At 31.2% G+C, this 18,793-nt stretch overlaps 1 protein-coding gene across 2 annotated transcripts in view; it reads left to right on the top strand.

The window, feature by feature from the left end:
- The window catches only part of LOC118190718 (uncharacterized), an 83,572-nt gene that overhangs the window by 13,403 nt on the left and 51,376 nt on the right, over positions 1 to 18,793 (top strand). For both annotated transcript variants that reach the window (XM_085807347.1, XM_085807345.1), the window contains exon 2: positions 1,587 to 1,792. In XM_085807347.1, coding sequence (XP_085663473.1) covers positions 1,646 to 1,792 — 147 coding nt within the window. In that variant the 5' untranslated portion in view covers positions 1,587 to 1,645. The remainder of the gene's footprint in view (positions 1 to 1,586; positions 1,793 to 18,793) is intronic.

The raw sequence follows: 18,793 nt of genomic DNA, 5'->3' as shown, positions 1-18,793 counted from the left end.
AGTTAACCTATTTGTCAAATATGTGCACTCAATTTTTAAGTTCATTTCCTTATGAAGTATTTTGTCTTGAGTCATTAGCAGTGGACCCATCAATGACATGCTGTGGCTGTGACTGTCTCATCCTTTCTATTACCACTTTGTCATGATCATCACTTTTATTTATTTTTTTTTTCCTGTTCATTGTGAGTAGAGTGTTAGAATCCATAAAAAATTCAAAATGTTCTTTTTTCTGTTTTTCCAGTAATACTCACATAGTTTTGAAAAGGATATGTCTTTATCCATTTTTTTTTTTTTTTTTTTTTTTTTTTTTTAAGCCCAAAGAGGCAATTTGCCCAGAAAGGCTATTAATTTTGTTGCTGTTGAATTGAATTTTATGGTTTAAGTGTGAAGAACATGATATTTAATAAGTAAATTTAATAAGTAATGATATTTAATAAGTAAATACAATAATAATAGTTAACACGCAGAACGTTTAAAAACACCTCTTTGGGCATAATATAAAATCTGAACGCTTTCAAATTCTCCCCCCCCCCTTAGCTGTTCCAATTATTGCTTGGTTGACATCAAAATATGCTTTCCTTGTCTGCATCCTGCAGCACTTCCAGATTTAGAAATTCTTTTCAATATGATTGAAATTTCAAACTATAATTTTAAAGACAGTGGCAATAGTTATTGCCTGCAAAAATGGTAAGTTGTATCAAAATAGATAGTTAAGGAAGAGTTTAGTTTGCTGTGTAAAAACAACTCAGATTTCCTCAGAATCTTAATTCTTTCTCCCTTGCTTGCTTCTAAACCAGTAGAGGAAAGTATGTCCCACTGCAAACAAATATCTCTTGAGGCTTCACTTATTGTTCAGGTCAGATATGAAAGCGCTTAATACTACCCACAACACAACCCACTACAACCACTCAGAAGCTGAAAGGATGGATGGTCATGGCGTGTGCCAGTAAAACATCAGTCAATGTGTTCTCATTGACAGTGTTACAATTCTCTTAGCTAGCGGGTGTTTGAAAGTGGCATATAGGAATCTCACTTGGCAGAATACTAATTTTTTGGCACTCTCTCTTTTTTTGACTGTTATATTCCATTCCTAAACTTTATAAGGGAAAAGAACTCTTAAATAACAGTCTGGAAATCTGGTGGTTAGACCATTCCAGATATTGGACATCCATGTTCCGGATTTTGTACTGTATTTGTGTATGGATAATGTTTAGAGTAAAATTTACCCTGTTTGGTTCAGGTCAGGACTCCTGTTCATTTGCTTTCAAAAAGTTAATGATCTGAAAATTATCTTCATTATCATGAAATGAGCAATATGTAATCAGGTTATAAAAATAAACAGTAAAGTAATCCTTGTATAAATCATAGAAATACGTGCAGTGTAAATATAGCACCTGACAGGTAGATCAATAGAGCCATTTTTGCTCAGAAATTTAATACTGCATTTTTCTGCATTTTAGTTATAAGGCTTTTCAGTTGTCTTTGTTTATTTTTAAGTACACATAAGAACATGGTTTGAATATTTAAGGATTTTGGGCATTTTGTATTGAAATGTTCTGAAATAATATTTCTTTCATGTATTGTAGGAAATTCTCAATGTTAGACTGAAGAAGTACGAGAGAAAATAGCAGTCTGACAACTAATAATGTCTAATTGTACTCAGCCTCCTGATGAAGTTTCTTCAGTTGTTTCTCTTTCTCTTATGTGGACTACAATGGCTAATTTCAATGTAACTTGTACCAATGGGTGTTCAGGCCATGGTGATTGTTATGATGGTGTGTGTTTTTGTGAAGTAAGTTTTATTTTATTTTTCCATTAACTTTATTATAATATTTTTGGTAGATATTGAAATTTAAGTTAGTCCTCAGATTGTTTGGCCTAAATGTAAGTTACATCATTATAAATTGCTTCGTACAACTGTAAAAATAAGACTTGTGTATAAACTATAGAATATTTTGTCATTTTTCTAAATTGTGCAGTAACTTTGACAGCAGTATTGAAAAAACATAACCTTTATTTTTTATGAACAAAAATGTGTATATTCTAATTTATAAAGTGAATTAAAGCTCTTAAAAGCTTTTACTAAGCTACTAGCTACTTCAGCTTTTACTAAGCTAATTACAATACCAGACGTTTTATATTAGTTAAAAAATTAAAGTATATTTTTAGTATAATTATTTAACTTCAGCATTTGTTTATATATCTTTGTTTAAACATTTTTTAATTTTCATTTTTTGAAGAAAAATGTAGGGTAAATAAATACCAAATTATTTATTTGTTTACCTTGCATGTAAATGTAGTTGATATTGAAAAACAGTAGGATTTAGAATGCTTGAGATCAAATAATGCTTCTTCCCATTCATCTGGAATTTTGGATTTTGATCCGAAAGTGGAATTTTTCTTTAGCATCCATATGTTACCTGTCTGCTTCCACCAATGAAACAAGAAGCAATCAAGACATTAAAAGCACATTAATTCTGCTGTTCATTTACATGTGAGTAAAAAGAGATAATAATTTGTAAGTATATTTGAATCATAAAATGAGACTAAGGAATTGGTAGCAAAGAACATTTGGAAGTATCTCGGTATGTTACATGTAGTGGCTAAGATATAAAACTCATGGTTTAAAAAGAAATAAAAAACAGTAAATGTACATGGAAGTACAGTTGAACCTAGAGGACTGAAAGTTTGTTATGTTTGCAGTGTGCTATAAACAGTCGGGGAGAACTCTCACTAAAAGATGCAAACATTTTCAGATGAATCACAAAAAAAAAAAAAAAAAAAAAAAAAAAAAAAGGAAAGATTATGAGGGTCACATTTACCGAAAGAAGTTAATAATTCAGAAGTTCATAAAAGTGGTATTCCTTTCCGCCCTATTGTATCAAATTTAGGTACTGCCTCGTATCCATTAGCTAAATATTTAGTTTCTAGATTTTCCACTCTATTAGACAATAACATTTACACCATACAAAATTCAATAGAGTTTGTAAAAAAGGTTAAAAATATTTCTCCTCGTAATTTACTCATGGTTTCTTTTGATGTAAAATCATTATTCACCAATGTCCCAGTGGAGGGTGCATTAAGATGTCTAGAAACCAGACTTCGCGAATTTCATTTCTCTTGCATCGAAATTGATGAGCTAATTTCTCTCACTCAACTCTGTTTGAAACAAACACATTTTGTTTTCCAAAATAAATATTACAAGCAAACTGAGGGATTAGCCATGGGAAGCCCCCTCAGTCCCATCCTGGCTGATATCTACATGCATTATTATGAATCAAAATTGTTTGAAACTTTAAACTTCCCGGCATGGTTCCGCTACGTAGATGATACTTTGACCCTGTTTGAAGGTAATAAAGATGATTTCAATAGAGTTCTTTCAACAATGAATTCTATTGATCCTGCTATTCAGTTCACTTTTGAACTTGAGACTTGCAATTCTCTTCCGTTTCTCGACATTCTGGTCACACGTAACACATCCAACTTCAGTACTACAGTTTACCGTAAACCTTCATCGGTTTGCCTTCCACCACACTTTAAATCATGTCATCCGACTAAACAAAAGTTAGCTTCATTTTATTCCTATGTTTTCCGTGCTCTTCAAGTTTGCTCCTCCAAACTAGCCCTTGATGAAGAACTAAATTATTTAAAAGCAATAGCTATTGACAGGGGCTTTTCACCCAACATTATTAATCAAGCAGTTAAAAAATTCTCATCTCAACACACTAAAAGCCACACTCTTATTTTAGGAGATTATAAAAATTCTGTTGTCATTCCCTTCTTTCCATCAATTAGCTATAAAGTTGCACATATTTTGCAGAAATTTAACTTTCGGGTTGTTTACTCTCCCATCAATAAAATTCCAACTTCTATACTCAAGGACCCCATTCCGGATATGAATTCCTGGGGTATTTATAGGATTCCTTGCCAGTGCGGTTTAATTTACATTGGCCAAACTAAGAGAGCCTTAAAATTTCGCGTCAAAGAACATGAGGCATATGTTAGAAAAAAGGAAACACAGAAGTCTTCTGTTGCTCAACATTGTTGGTCCGAAAATCACACTTTCAATTTTTCTGCTGCCAAAATTATTCAAAAAATATCTTCCATTGGAGAACTGGATTTTCTAGAGGCATTTCACATTCATAAAAATCTTTCTGTTCTAGTTAACGATCCTAATTCCAATCGAAATTTGCCTTCGACTTTTAGAGAAATTATGTTTTAGTTCTGGTTTCGCCAACAGATGGCGCCACTTGCTTATTCTTGTCCAGGCTTTCTTATCGTATCTAAACATTATTTCCTATCTTGTTCATTTGCGGTTTTGCAGCTGAAGATGATGGTTCGGTAAAACCATCGAAACTAGTCCTGTGAAAATTTTGTAAATTAACGCTGATTTTTGTTGTTTGACTTCTGAATTAGTATTTATTCGGCGTGTTATTGTGTCTTAATTATAGAAGTTAATAATTCTGGTTTTTATAAAATTGTGTTAATTACATTTAATATTACAGGGAATTATTAACTTTGCTTCCCATTGTCAATTTCACCTTAATTTTAAACAATAAATTGTATAGCATTATTGTTTGTACCCTTTTCCTGAATAACACATCTCCATGTGGTACTTCCATCATCATCATCATCATCTGGTACTTTCATTGTTCGTAACCCCCACTGAAAAGTCATGAACTCGTTGATTTGTAAGCTCATTGGTAATTAATTTTTCATCAAGCTAATGTGCAGAAGACTATGGGCATTTTAAAAATGGCAGCATACTAGGAATTTGATCCAAGAGCAAACAATCAATAAAATTAAAGAAGCCAGTACCATCTTTGATAAAATACTTACCTCTTTAGAAATCCTTCTGTTTTGAACCGTTGTTCTCCCCTTGTATGTCTATGGATGGCCAAGTGATAAAGTTGCTGAACACTGGTAGTTTTGTCCGGGGTTCAAATCCTGGTGAACAGGCTTGCTGCATGATCATTTTTGTGAGTTTTCCCCACGCATGCAAGCCAGTTTCCCTTAAAAAGTCAGGGTTCATAGTGGTCCTTACAAGTGCTTATAAGTCCTTATATTTGAAAATAAAATATAAAAACCCTTATAGGTGTGTACTTTTTCTCTAAAAGACTTTTTTTGGTGTTTTTTTTTGGGGGGGGGTTTTTTAGTGCTTATTTTTTGCTTTTACTGCTCTTTTTTTTTTTTTTTTTTTTGTTTCATTTTTTCCCCGTACCAAAGCCGAAATTAAATAAACAACTTTTCTTCCTTATATGGAACGTCAGATGGTGAATCATACTCCCAGAAATAGCTTTTTGCCCTTTCTCTGCATTAACATAACCTTTGGTGCACACGAGTACAGACAGGTGCACGTCGTTCTATTGGTCTAAGAATTGCAAAAGCGGTAGAAAATTCCGCTACATTCCGTATTCTTTTGCACCCACACGTTCTACACATGTTTGAATTTATATCAAGATTTTAATAATTTACATTCTCGCTCTGCGTGGTCAGTTTATATTCGCGTTTATTATGATCGGTATGCTTGTATTATGAGGATATGTAAACATTTATAATATATTTGCAGTAACTGCTGAAGTATAGATAAACTTCAAAAATGGGTAAGTGTGTTTCAACACAGAATAGTTGTATAAGGAATAATATTCGGAAAGGCATAAATAAAGTGACAGTAATCGAATAGTCAAAATAATTTCTTTTTGGGGGGCGGGGCAATGCATTATACAGTACGGAAGTTGGGGATTTTCCCCTTTCTCCACAAAACCTCAAATATTGAAACCGTTACAGTTCGCAGCAAAGGAAGCAACAGACTTTTTTTTTTTTGTTGTTGTTGTCACTTTTCAATCTGGGTTGAATAGGACTATAAGCTCTGTGGCCTACCAACCCAAGCGAAGAATGATTCTATTTTGGGAATTGAACACAGTCTGTTCAAAATTAAAATGAAAAACACCCCAGATTGGTAAATCTCTTTAATGGCAGGGATATCGTGCTAAGCACAGTGTGTCCTGCTCAATGATAAATATGCCATATGGGTACTTGACAGTGAAAACCCCAGATGAAGCAGACGTTAAATTAAAGGGGCATTTTCCTTTAATTTAGTTATTTATTCTCCAAATACTGGCAGCTGTTGATTGCGATTGCATAATATAATATCACATGCGGAAGAATTAAAGCGCATGTATTGCATAGTAACGTTTGTGATATTTCGCAGAGATAAAAGAGTTTTGCTGTGCTTCCTAAGCAGATTATTTTTCAGTTCCATTGGACTATTTTTTATATGATGCACATATTGAAATGTCAAAAGCATTATTTAGCGGAAAATCTAAAAAACGGCTACAATCTACCCCCGCAACCTTCCACTTAGTTATGCTCGGCTATTCAGAATTTTCAGATGTTCGGCAATTTCCGAGTATGCCGGTTAGTTAAGCTTTTATTGCTAAAGCAATTTCCGGTTTTCTGATTTCAGAAAAGTTCCTCTTTTTTGTTATACAATGAAAATTTAGAAAATGTTCAGAATTATGATTTAAGTTAAATTATTTAAATATTAATATAAGTGGAAAAATAAATTGTATTTATTTTAAGGTGCCAAGCGAATATAATAAATATGGCTTATTATTATTTATTTTCTGTTTTTTGAACTGAAATTTCATCATTAAATCTTGTAATATAATTTAGTTCTGTATAGTTTTCTTTTCTCTCATTGTAAACTAGTTCTGTAAATTGAACTGTTATTTAAAATTTAAAAAGAAAAAAGAATGTATTTCTTTTCCATGGTAATGCTCATTGTCTCTTAATAAATACTGAATTTCTCATATTTTAAGTTGCAAGTCTTAATTTTTCTTTTAAGGTTATGCAGTTGTGTATAATGTAATTAGATAGGTGCTTTTTTTTTTTCTTAAAATGTGTTTGAAAAGTGCTTATAGGTGCTTATTTTTTTAACTAAAATGTGGCTAAACGAACCCTGAAAGTCCTCCGCAAAGGTATCACTCCACTTAGGCAAATAGCCCTTGATTGTTTTGCCATAATTAAATAAATCAATCCAAATTTTCTCCCTATGTACATAGCATTCTGCTTTAAAAAATCAGATAAATCTAAAATTATGATCTACTAACAATATATACTTAAGATAACAATGGCGTATCAGTTTTCAATATAAAATATTTTATGTCTACATTGAGCATTCTCAGCAAAATAAGAAAACAAACAGAAAGTTGAATAGCAATAAAATTATAAATTATTGTAAAAATGCCCTGTAGAATAACAGCAAGACTAAATGCTTGAAGTCTTCCTTCAAAAATCAATTCAAGTTCAAAACTTTCTCATCTTCCTTTTTTAACATCTCAAAATAGGGTTACTACTTTCACTATGTAGATTTCCTGTCCTTGCAAAATAAAAATTGTCATTTCACTTGCAGGAAATATTTGCTGTAAACTTTGCAAATAATCCAATGAAAAAATTCAATTATGTCTTAAATATTTTCTTTTTTAAATAAGTGAAAAATTCTCATGTAATATTAATTTATGATCCACATGAAGTTTCTTCCTCTACCATTTGATGCAGCTACTTTAAAAAGCTCATTTATGTAAAAATCACAAAAATTTTAGCAATATTAATAGGGTATAAATCATTAACAAATTTTCTAAAAAAACAGCCCGCAGATTAATAATGCATTTGCTTACTATATTTAAAAGGAATTAAACACACAATAATTTAAGTGAAACAATGTCAGTAAAAATTATAAATTTTTATTTCTGATAGTAATTACCAAATTATAGCTGAACTTATTAACTTTAATAAATTCTTAATTAGCAGGATGACTCAATTAAGGCAAATTACGAAAGAAATCTACCTAGTGGAATAAGAAGGATATATTTAAAAGAAGCTAATCATGTTTTACATTAGACTTGGCAGAAACTGAGACAACTCCATGCAGCTGAACTGTTTATGAGGAATAGAAGTGATGTCAAAGTACCAGTTCTGAGAGTCTAACAATTTGGGTGCAAAGGAGCTTTTCAGTTTAAAATAGAATATAAGCTAATAGTATTTGGTAATTTTTGCATTCTAGTATAAGTATTAGAAACAGACTTAAATACCACTAAATACCACAATTTATTTGTATATTTCCCCTCTTCTTAATTTTTTAGCATATTATTTAGAAACTGACTTACGGTAATAACGTATAACGTACACACAAATACCAAAGTATATGTTTAGGTAAAAAGAGTATTGCTGAAATTGATAAGTCCTTTGAAATACATAATATATATTAGTGAAAAGGGGGATGGAATATGTGAGTAATTATGATAAATAAAGAGGGTGGTAACGAGGGCTATAAGCTCAGAATAATAGAAATGACAAATTAGATTACAATGAAAATAAACAAATAACAAAGGGTTCGCACTGTCCTTAAGAGTCCTCAAAAGTCCTTAAGTTTTTTGGAATAGATTTTTGGTCTTAAAAATCCTTAATTTTGGCCAAAATTGGCAGAAGGTCCTTAATTTTAATCATCTGAAATTTCTGTCTGTTTTTACGACTGACATTTTGGGTGTAAATTAGCATTTTGCAGGAATATTTTTGACGATTCTCTGACAAATATGGCTATTTTTTGAATGGGTTCATGAGTTGTAATTTGTTTCTATTTGTAATATAAATAATGGTGGGATACTCAAGTTTCTGAGCAAGAAGTGAAACATAAGCATTTCAAAATTATTTCATTTTTTGTAATGAAGAGCTCTCAAAAAACTTTCCGCTTTTGGGGATGTGAATTCTTTTATTAAACGGTTCCAAATTTGGTGATTATCAACATTTTGGCAATTTTAAGATCGTTTTCTATAGAAAATTTTTAATTCCGAGATCTGGAATTTTTTGACGATTTTTTTAGAACATTCTAACCTTGATAAATTTCATTAAAATAATGGTAAATATTGGAATTATATTTAAGAAATAACATTAAAATAAAGCATTTTTATTTTTCACTGCCATGTTATAAAGTTCCATTTTGGCCACATATTATGCAATTTTTTTAATCTGAAAAATAAGAAAGGAATAATGCTATAAAGCACAGTTTACAAAACTGTCTTTAGCAAAAGCTATAGCTATGTAATTAATTTAAAATGTCTTTTTAATTTTTTCATGGTAAGAATTTTTTCCATTGCTCAGAATGATCAGAATTCTCAGAAAATGCATCAGTTTTCTCTATAAAACTAATTTCACACTTTTTTGCTCCGATTTTTTTTAAAAAACATTTCTGGCTTTTTGCTGTTACAGAATTGGTAGGGGTAATTTTTCTTTAGGATTTTAGACATTGAAGCATGAAAAGTTTAGAAAGATTTTAAGGCAAATTTATAGATCCACGATTCTAAAAGATTCCAAAAAAATGTGATAAAATGAAAAATGTCTCCATGGTAGTAACACACAGTTTCTTACATTTTAGAGACTAACAATATCAAAAGTACTTCTAAACTTATCATATGGAAAGGCATTATAGAAAGGAATTTTTTTATTAATAAAGAAATTGAAAACTGACAATTCAAAAGATTCATCTAATATGTCTTAATGCATCATATACAGAGCTGGCACTAGGCATTTTGCCACCTGACACAGTCTCTGTGGATCTAAATTCTGCTGCTTGGTGCCTTTCTAAATTCTGCTTCCAATGCCTGCTCTAATTTCTAAAAGTTTTTGCCATTTCTAGATTATGTTGCTCAGTGTGCTAAATTCTAGAAATTATGCCACAGCAGCTCTGTGACTGGACCTTACCTATGTATTTCATATTTCTTCTGAATGTTAGTATTACTAAAGAAATAAAATTAGCAGCGTTTTCCATACATTCTAAATTTATTTAGTCTTTTAGAATAGCAGAAGTCTAATTAAATCCCTAAAATTTAAAGTGTAAAGAAAACATGTTGAAAAAAGAAACTAAATATGTAAAAAGAAAGAAAATAATTCATCAAACAGAGTTGCCAACTCTCCCGATTTTCGACCGCTCTTCCGCCAACCCGATTTACAATATATTTCTCCCGACTTTTTCTTATTCTTAAAATTTCTCACGATTTTTATGGAACTTGGCTTAATACTTCGTTATATGAACAAAAGAAAAAAAAAAGTGATTTTGGACGTCTGAAAGCAACTGAATTTTCTCTAGATTATATCTAAAACAAAACCTTGCGAATCAGATAAGAATTTCTACTTTGTGAGTGAGAGCATACGTATCCAGAAACGTCGTTCTCCAGTTCTCCAATGGGCATCGAGCTCCATTACGTGTCATCTGACATATATAACCAATGAGCACATAGCAAGCTCAAGGCTGTTATTTGGATGTACTTTAGTTATTTCATTCATCTTGTCCTGAGTTGTGTGAGTACACGTGTCTTTAGGAAATAGTAGAAATTATCATCTTTTGTTATGTCTGTGAGAAAGGTGAAATACTCATGTACGTTTCAAAAATTGTACACAGTTGACTTTCCTTCCATTATTTCCTCAAGGAAATGTAATGTATATGCGACGTATACCGTCTGTCATTGCGATTTTTCGATTTCGCATGGTGGAAGGGCGGATGTTCTCAAACACGTGCATACACAAAAACACAAGGACAACATGTGTTGTTTTGAAAAAAAAAAAAAAAAAAAAAAAAAAAAACGAAAAATTGGATTTTTCTTCGGAAACAAAGGACCGAAAAGTTATTAATGCAGAATGTCTGTTCTCTGCCTTTTTACTGAAGCACAACCTGCCGTTCCATGCATTGGATCACGCTGCAGCTTTATTTAGAAAAATGTTTCCCGATAGTGAAATCGCTAAGAAATGCTCACAAGCAAGGACAAAACAGGTACAATTGTTAAAGAAATGCGTTTGAAAAATAAATCTTGAGTTATTAATTGCATTAAAATAACTCCGTTCTGCCTCTCTATGGATAGAAACAATAATATAGATTCAAAACTGTAACCAATTTTTGTTTCTTTTTTTAATCCAGAGTCTTCAGAAATTGAGTGCAGTTTACTTTCTGTCCCCACTTTAGAAAGACATTCGACAGGCTTTAATATAGCACAGCTAATTATTAAATCTTTAAAACAAAATGCAGTCCCTCTGGATTATTGCTTAGCACTTGGTAATGGTAGGCTTGAAAACAAAAATAAGTTTTATCTTCATGTTAGAAGTTACTTCTGTCGAGTATGTGATTACATACTACATAAATTTCCAGTCAACGATGAAGTTGCTGATGTTTCTGCTCTAGCAAATGCATCTTTTTCTGATATAAGGTACTTTTTGAACAGATTTCCTGTATTACTTCATTTAATCATGAAAGATGATGATATTGATGTTGCCACTGATATATTGCAGTCTACAATTAGAAAACTTGGATGAAGTTATAAAATCAGCTAGGATTGACACCCAGTGGAGTTTAATTGGAAAACTGAAAGGTGCTGATGGAATTTTAAAATGTAGTTAACTGTCTAGAATTATGTTGGCCATCTTGATAGTTCCCCATAGTAATGCGGAGTGTGAGAGGATTTTCAGTGTTGTTGCGAAAACGAGGACTAAATTTAGACCTAATATTAGTGATGACACATTAGAAAAACTTTTATTAGCGAAAGCAGGCCTACGTGGCAATTGCTATGAACAAAATTATGAAGTTTCTTTCTTAATGAAAGCAAAGTCTGCCACTCTTCATAATATTTGTATGAAAACCGATTAAAGTGCCCCCCTTTTTTTTGTATTTTTTATTTTGTTTTCATAAACGATGTAAGTAATAAAAATGTTTTTTATGTGTAAGGTATTTTTGTGTTGCTTGCATTTAAGAATTAGTAACTATTTAAAGTTTATTTATTATTAAAAAATTATGTAAATTACCCAGTAGTTTTCAGTTTCAGCCTGTACTATAATTTCCGATTTCTATTTCCTTACTAGAATGCAAATCACTTAGACAGTTTGTAAACTGAGGTTTTTTGGAGTGTAAGAGTAGTGTGTTTCTGACCTCCACTTGCTCCCTGCATTAGTTCTGTCTTCTCTGATAATTTATAATTATTAGTCTTTCCATTACTGCTGCTGACATTTGAGTTTATTATGACAATAGAGTTACTGAACCAGATTAAATTGAAATTAAATTGTATAGTCTTTGACCACTAGTCCATATTTTTAGTTTGAATTTGACTCTTCTATTTTGATTATATCACCACAAACTGTAATTGATTTTGTTAGCATAAGAACAGGTCTATATGTTCCAAGTTCTTTTTTAATAAGAAGCTTATTTAAACCTTTATTTAAATTTATTATCTGATTTATAGTTACTTTCAGACATAGTGATAATTTGTTTCACATCTGTTGTGGGGGAGGGGATTCGGACTATTTAACTTTTATCAGATCAAGTAAACCCTCATTGTGGAGAGGTTGGCAGTTAGGAGATAAAACACGCAGAAACTAATGAGAACATTGTTTTACATATTGAGACAAATTTCTAATTGTTAGAAAACATGCTTAAGGAGAAGGAAATCGATATAAATTAGCCAAAATGTCTGGGCAACCCTTCAAATTAAAAAGACGCATAATTATTTTGTTGAGTTTTATGTTTTTTAGCTCATAATGTGTAATTATCCTAATATTGTATAAAAATCAATTGTCATAAATTGGGTGTATTTTAAACTGTGAAATTTTATGAGATTGTGATATTAATAGGGTTTTTTTAACAAATATTATTAAAAAATAAATTTAATTGAATAGTGGCTATGTAAATCCATAATGACTAAGGTTATCTAATACCTAATTTAATTATAACTAAATGCATTCTCTTAAAAATTATCTCTCTATATTAAAGCAAGTTATCGCCTTTCGTTAACATACTGAGCCCCTGGTAACCTGCACTGGAATTTTCGTTTGGCTGGCATCGGTCCACTGGACCGACAGTATTAAAGTTAAAAAATAAGTATAGTCTTAATGAAATGTGATCAAATGTAGTTTTAATGAAATTTATTGAAACATTCTAAACAAAAATACGACTTAGCTTTACGCATATTACAATACGAAAAAACTATTATGGTAACATTTTTGGCTATCTTGCATCCAAATAGTTTTGAATTGTCATCATAACATTTTGAACAATACTTTTCAGACTTTATGTGTGCGTCTCCTTCCTTTTTGTATCATTTATGAATAATTTAAGTCGGCAATATTGCACCGCTTGATCGCAATATTGCCACCGGCTGATCGCTGCCAGCTAAACAGAAATGACAGCCAATTCGGCGCCGGGCTCAACGTGTTAAACCTTTACCGTGGTCACAAGGTAAAACACAAAAATATAAAAATTCATGTGAAACTTATTCTTTGCATCTAGTGAGACTTAATGCAAAACAACTTATCACCTCTAATGCTTTAGTGGCTTAATAGAACCTTAAGGTATATTAACTGAGTTACAACCCCTGAAACTCTATGAAGCTACGACACTAACATCGTCAGACAGAGGTCAGCTAACTTTCAAAACTTGCTAACTGTGCCTACAACAGGCCTTTCAGGTTTGTTCTGATTAGCAGGTCTCTCTATAGACGAGCAGGAGCGGTGACAACAGCCAGTCTTTTGTTATGAATCATGCTGATTATGATTTTAATGCTCATTTTAACTTATGCTGCTTGACATAAACTCTACTTACTATTTACTAAACCTCTAGACTGAGCAAGTATGTCACAAAACGAGACATTAAAAAAAAAAAAAAAAAAAGCTAACTCTTAGTAAAACGTAACTAAAATGTCACTTATCTTCTTTCAGATATGTCCAGTTATTATGAGTGTAAAATATTTAATGCTACTTGATAAATTTCATAAAATTAATTTTATTCTCAAAATATTAATAATTATGTTAATCAAGTTATGGTTATTAATAATGCATCCTACTCATGTTCAGGCATAGATATAATATTTTTAATTAAATTTATTCAGTTCCCATTTGCTCATAGGTCCTTAATTTTTTTCATTAATGGTCCTTAAAAGTCCTTAAAAGTACTTTATTTCCTTGTGCAGAAATGTGTACGAGCCCTGTAACATAAAAATTTGAAAAAAGAAATCTTATTTGAAGTTATTTTTTAACTCGTAGAAAGACAGACAATATTTCCAACTTATTAAATTCAATTAGACTCCACCTTTATCATTTTAACTAATATTTTGCATTTTTCTTATAGTTTTCACAAATTTACTGTTATAGGAATACTAAAATTTATCTGTAACAGGGTATTAAGGTTAACTGATGTAATGCAGAATAGAAAATTACATTGTAATGTATCCAACACGACTTCATGGCTGTACATAATACAGTGAAAAGTCTTTAATCCAGACTTGTCGAGACTTTGGCGATTTTTCCAGATTAAAGATGATCAGTTTAAATCTGGTAAGATGGCATGCAGAAATTATAAAATTAAAAATATGAAACTGTAATTTATGAAATAAAGAGCAATTATGATCTAAAGGGTATCAAAATTTACAAAAAAAAAAAAAAAAACATTTCTTTCAACGTGGGCATGTGTAAAGCATACATTACGCATAGTCGAAATTAGAAAATTGCAACCAGAAAACTATTTGATTTGTATTCATGGTATTTATAATGACGAGGAATTTGATTTATATCATTCATATCAAAGACGGAGTACATCGAGATGAAATGCAGTCAAAAGTCGTTAATCCGGACTCGTCAGGACTTCGTCGATTCTGGATTATCGATTTTTCCGGATTGTAGATCATCAGTTTAAATCTGGTAAGATGGCATGCAGAAATTACAAAATTAAAAATATGAAACGTAATTTATGAAATTAAGAACAATTATGATCTAAAGGGTATCAAAATTTACAAAAAGAAAAAGCTTAATATTTATTTACTTTATTAAACATTTCTTTCAATGTAAGTTGTTTAAGTTGCTTCATTTCATGTGACAATACTTTCTCTTTAATTCTATTAAACAGACATAATTTCTTGTTTAGTTACAAAGTTCCGCTGGTCAAGTCCTATAATTGCTGTGTCGAGAATACCGACTAATTTGTCAAACGAAATGTTTTCATTTTCAATAACCTCTCTGTCACTTTCTTCACTATCGGAAGCGAATTATACTGACAAGGAACTTGATTTAAATCATATCAAAGACGGAGTACATCAAGATGAAATACTACATTTAGTAAGGAATTATAAGCCAAATAAAATAAAAACATCTGCCCTGAAGATAAGGATAGCGCTGACAGATCAACTTCCAGTTCATTGCGCGCTGCGACGTTCCCTCCCTCCACCCCCGGCAGAGCAGCGTGAAATTGATAAACAGATTTCGGATTTCGAAACATACTTTCGCTTTGCATATTAGTAAATATATGCAAAGCGAAAGTAAACATATTAGTAAATATATATCGGAAATTCTATTTGACATAATCGAAAGTTCAAGCTTACTTTTATGAAATTGCTCTAACAGTCTGCAAAGAATAATAAGCCAGATCCTATTCGAAGATTAAGGAACAACGCAATCATCAACATTAACTGAAATGGATAATTAGATAATTTTAGCGTATACTGTCCGTTATAAATAAAATGCGCGTGCGAAAACGTATTCTGCACACGCATATGCGCAGTCGTAAAGGTCTTACGCGCACGCGTAAACGGCTATGCGCATGTGTCAATGCGGCGCATGCTCAGAAAGTTTTTAGCTTTGAGGTCCGGATTATAGATCATTCCGGATTATGGGTGTCCGAATTAACGACTTTTGACTGTACTACATTTAGTAAGGAATTATAAGCCGAATAAAATAAAAACATCTGCCCTGAAGATAAGAGTAGTGCTGACAGATCAACTTCCAGTTCATTGCGCCACAACGTCCCCCCCTCGCTCAGAGCAGCGTGAAATTGATAAACAGATTATGGAATGGTTAGAGAAACAAAGGAGCCTTTATCTATTTTTTGCAACAATTCCACTTTTTGTTTGATGGACATCAAAACATGCTTTCCCGTTGTAGATCCAGCATTGAAAATTCTATTTGACACAATCGAAAGTTCCAACTTACTTTTATAAAATTGATCTAGCAGTCTGCAAAAAATAATAAGTCCGATCCAATTCGAAGAGTAAGGAACAACACAATCTGCAACATTAACTGAAATAGATAATTAGATAATTTTAGCTTATCTTATACTGTACTTATTAAACGCGCATGCGTGAACATATTATGTGCATGCGTACACGCATATCCGCATGCATAAAGGTATTACGCGCATGCGCAGAAAGTTTGTAGCTTTGAGGTCCGGATTAACGACTTTTGACTGTAGTATTATCCAAAGCATTCTTGGCTTCATTCTCTAGAAAAAATGTTAAATTATTATACTTACACAAAAAAATCATATTTGTTATAGCAAACTATCATTAAAACTCAAATTACCAGAGCTGAATGTAATTCTAGTCTTACGCCATTCTTGAAAACTAGTTATTCAATTTAATTTTCAAATAAAAAATAATAAATACAGCTTTTTAGCTATTTTTTTACTTTTAATTTTTTTGCCCCTTGTAAAGAATATATGCAGAATATTTTTAGGAAATAAACAGTACTTAAAGTATGCATTTTCCACATATTTAGTACAAATAGTTCATTCTAGTTCTGTTGCAGTACATGAATTTATAGGATTTACATTCATCAGTTTCATTAGAATTCTTAAATGTAGAGAATTTCATCTTTGCTATCCAAAAATTCAGTTTTCTTATTTTTCTCAAAATCTGAAATCATAGTTTCTTTTCCTACTGAAACTATCAGGACAATCTCATTTATATTATCCCCTTCCATTAACTGAAAATATTTTACTACCTTTTCTATTGCTACTAATTTCTATGCCTTGGGAAACTAATGCTATGTGATACATAAATTTTCTAAATGTGAAAATTTTAGGTTAGCTTAGAAACTGTAAACATTCTTAAAAATGTTTGATTCATGCAGATGTTATATCATTAAAATAACTTTCCTGTGCAAACGTAATATTCTGTTCAACAACATGATTTTACATATCATCAACATGTACTGAATGAAAATGCCTGAAATGTTTTATTTTTTGGAATCTCATGCTGCAATATTAATGCCTAGTGAAATACTATGAAGAAAATTGTTTGGTTAATTATTTACATTTCATAATTAATAGAATAGTAGAAAACAAATCATTTCTTAGCATATTAAAATTTACTTCTGTTACATTCATAAACAAATAGTATTAATTCAAACAAATGTACCATTATGATTTCAATCCAAATCTGTCTCTCTGATAGTCTGGTGGACTAGACATCCTGTTTACTACAACTCAGCAGGGCGCTGACTCATCACACCAGACACTAATACTTTTATTTTTTTTTTAATTCATAATTGAAGAAACACAAAAAATATCAGCAATTTCTTGATTTTATACAAGCATTTCTGCACATTTACAATTTTCATTTTTTTAAATAGCTATATCAAAATACATCATTTAATAAAATATAATTTAAATAATTTATTTTAGATCAAATGCTAACTTTTCAATAAACATTTTCATTCAATTCTAATAATCAACATAATCATGAAGTTTTGACTTAGAACATTATGTGTGAAATAAATCTGAAGCTGCAGTATTATAGTAATAAATCTTATTTTAATTTAAAACTGTAAGGAAAGCAAGCATTCTTACCTGAATTTATTTTGTTTCTTTTATTATGGTAGATCATTTGAAACAACATAAATCAAACAAAACTTAACTAAAAAAAAAGAAAACTTTATACTTCAGTAATTGCAAGTGTATGAAAATTTGGGAGGGGGGAGGAATTAACACAGATATGTAACAAAAGTACCTGTGTTTTATCACATAAAGTTTCATTTAATAGCACAATATCCTAGAGTTAAAGATTATATATTAAGACAAATTTATAAACTAAATTCAAAAATGAAAAATTAAATTAATTTTAGAAAAAATACTAAACAAATGAAAAAATTTAATTAAAAAAATAAATGAAAGTTACGTGGTTTGTTTTTTTGACAATAAGGTAGATATTTCAAGGGCAGTTAGTGCATGCATTTTTTCAGAGCAGATTTCTGAACTATTAATTATGTTAAAATTGCCTTTCATAAAAAAAAAATCCTTGCATTGGAATAATCAGTGCAACCTGCTGCCGGTTATTACAGGTCTTTCCTGCTCATGTTGCAGTATTCTTGAATGTTGTGGCACAATTTTTGTTTCAGTGCTGTGCTAAGAATGGGGAACTGAAAAGTTCATTTTCTTCATATTGTACTTTTTTATTTAAAAAAACAAGAAAAAATGCTAATTGAACTGCTCATAAAATTTGTGCAATGCAGGACAAAATGATTTATTAAAGAAACAGTTTGAAAAGTTTAAACGAGGAAATTTCAGCCTCGAAGATAATGCCTGCTCTAGACGGCCATCCTTTGTAAATAGGGGCATATTAAAAGAAGTTGTCAGTGAAAATCCTAGTTATACAATTCAAGAACTGTCAGGTGGATTAAATATTTCAAAAAGTTTAGTATATGATCATTTGAAGATTAGATTTGTAAGCTGCTATGGGTATTCCACACTTTAACAGAGCAGAATATGCTTGTTCGAGTCTTGGCATGTGATAGTTCATCAAAAGAAATAAAGAAGTCCCTTTTTTTGAAATGGCACATTGCTGGAGATTAGATGTGGGTTCTGTATAATTATGCTGCAAGGAAAAAACTATGAGATAACCCAAAGAACCTCCTTTGGTGACATCGAAAGGGAGACTGTAACCTGAAAAAGTAATGCTTCGTGTTTGGTGGGACTGTAAAGGAATTGTTGCCA

This window comes from Stegodyphus dumicola, chromosome X1, assembly GCF_044657685.1.
Source record: "Stegodyphus dumicola isolate Sdum_Otavi_A_Nest chromosome X1, ASM4465768v1".
Classification (NCBI taxonomy): Eukaryota; Metazoa; Arthropoda; class Arachnida; order Araneae; family Eresidae; genus Stegodyphus; species Stegodyphus dumicola.
Note: the sequence above shows the minus strand (reverse complement) of the source record. Positions and strands in the feature narration are given on the sequence as shown.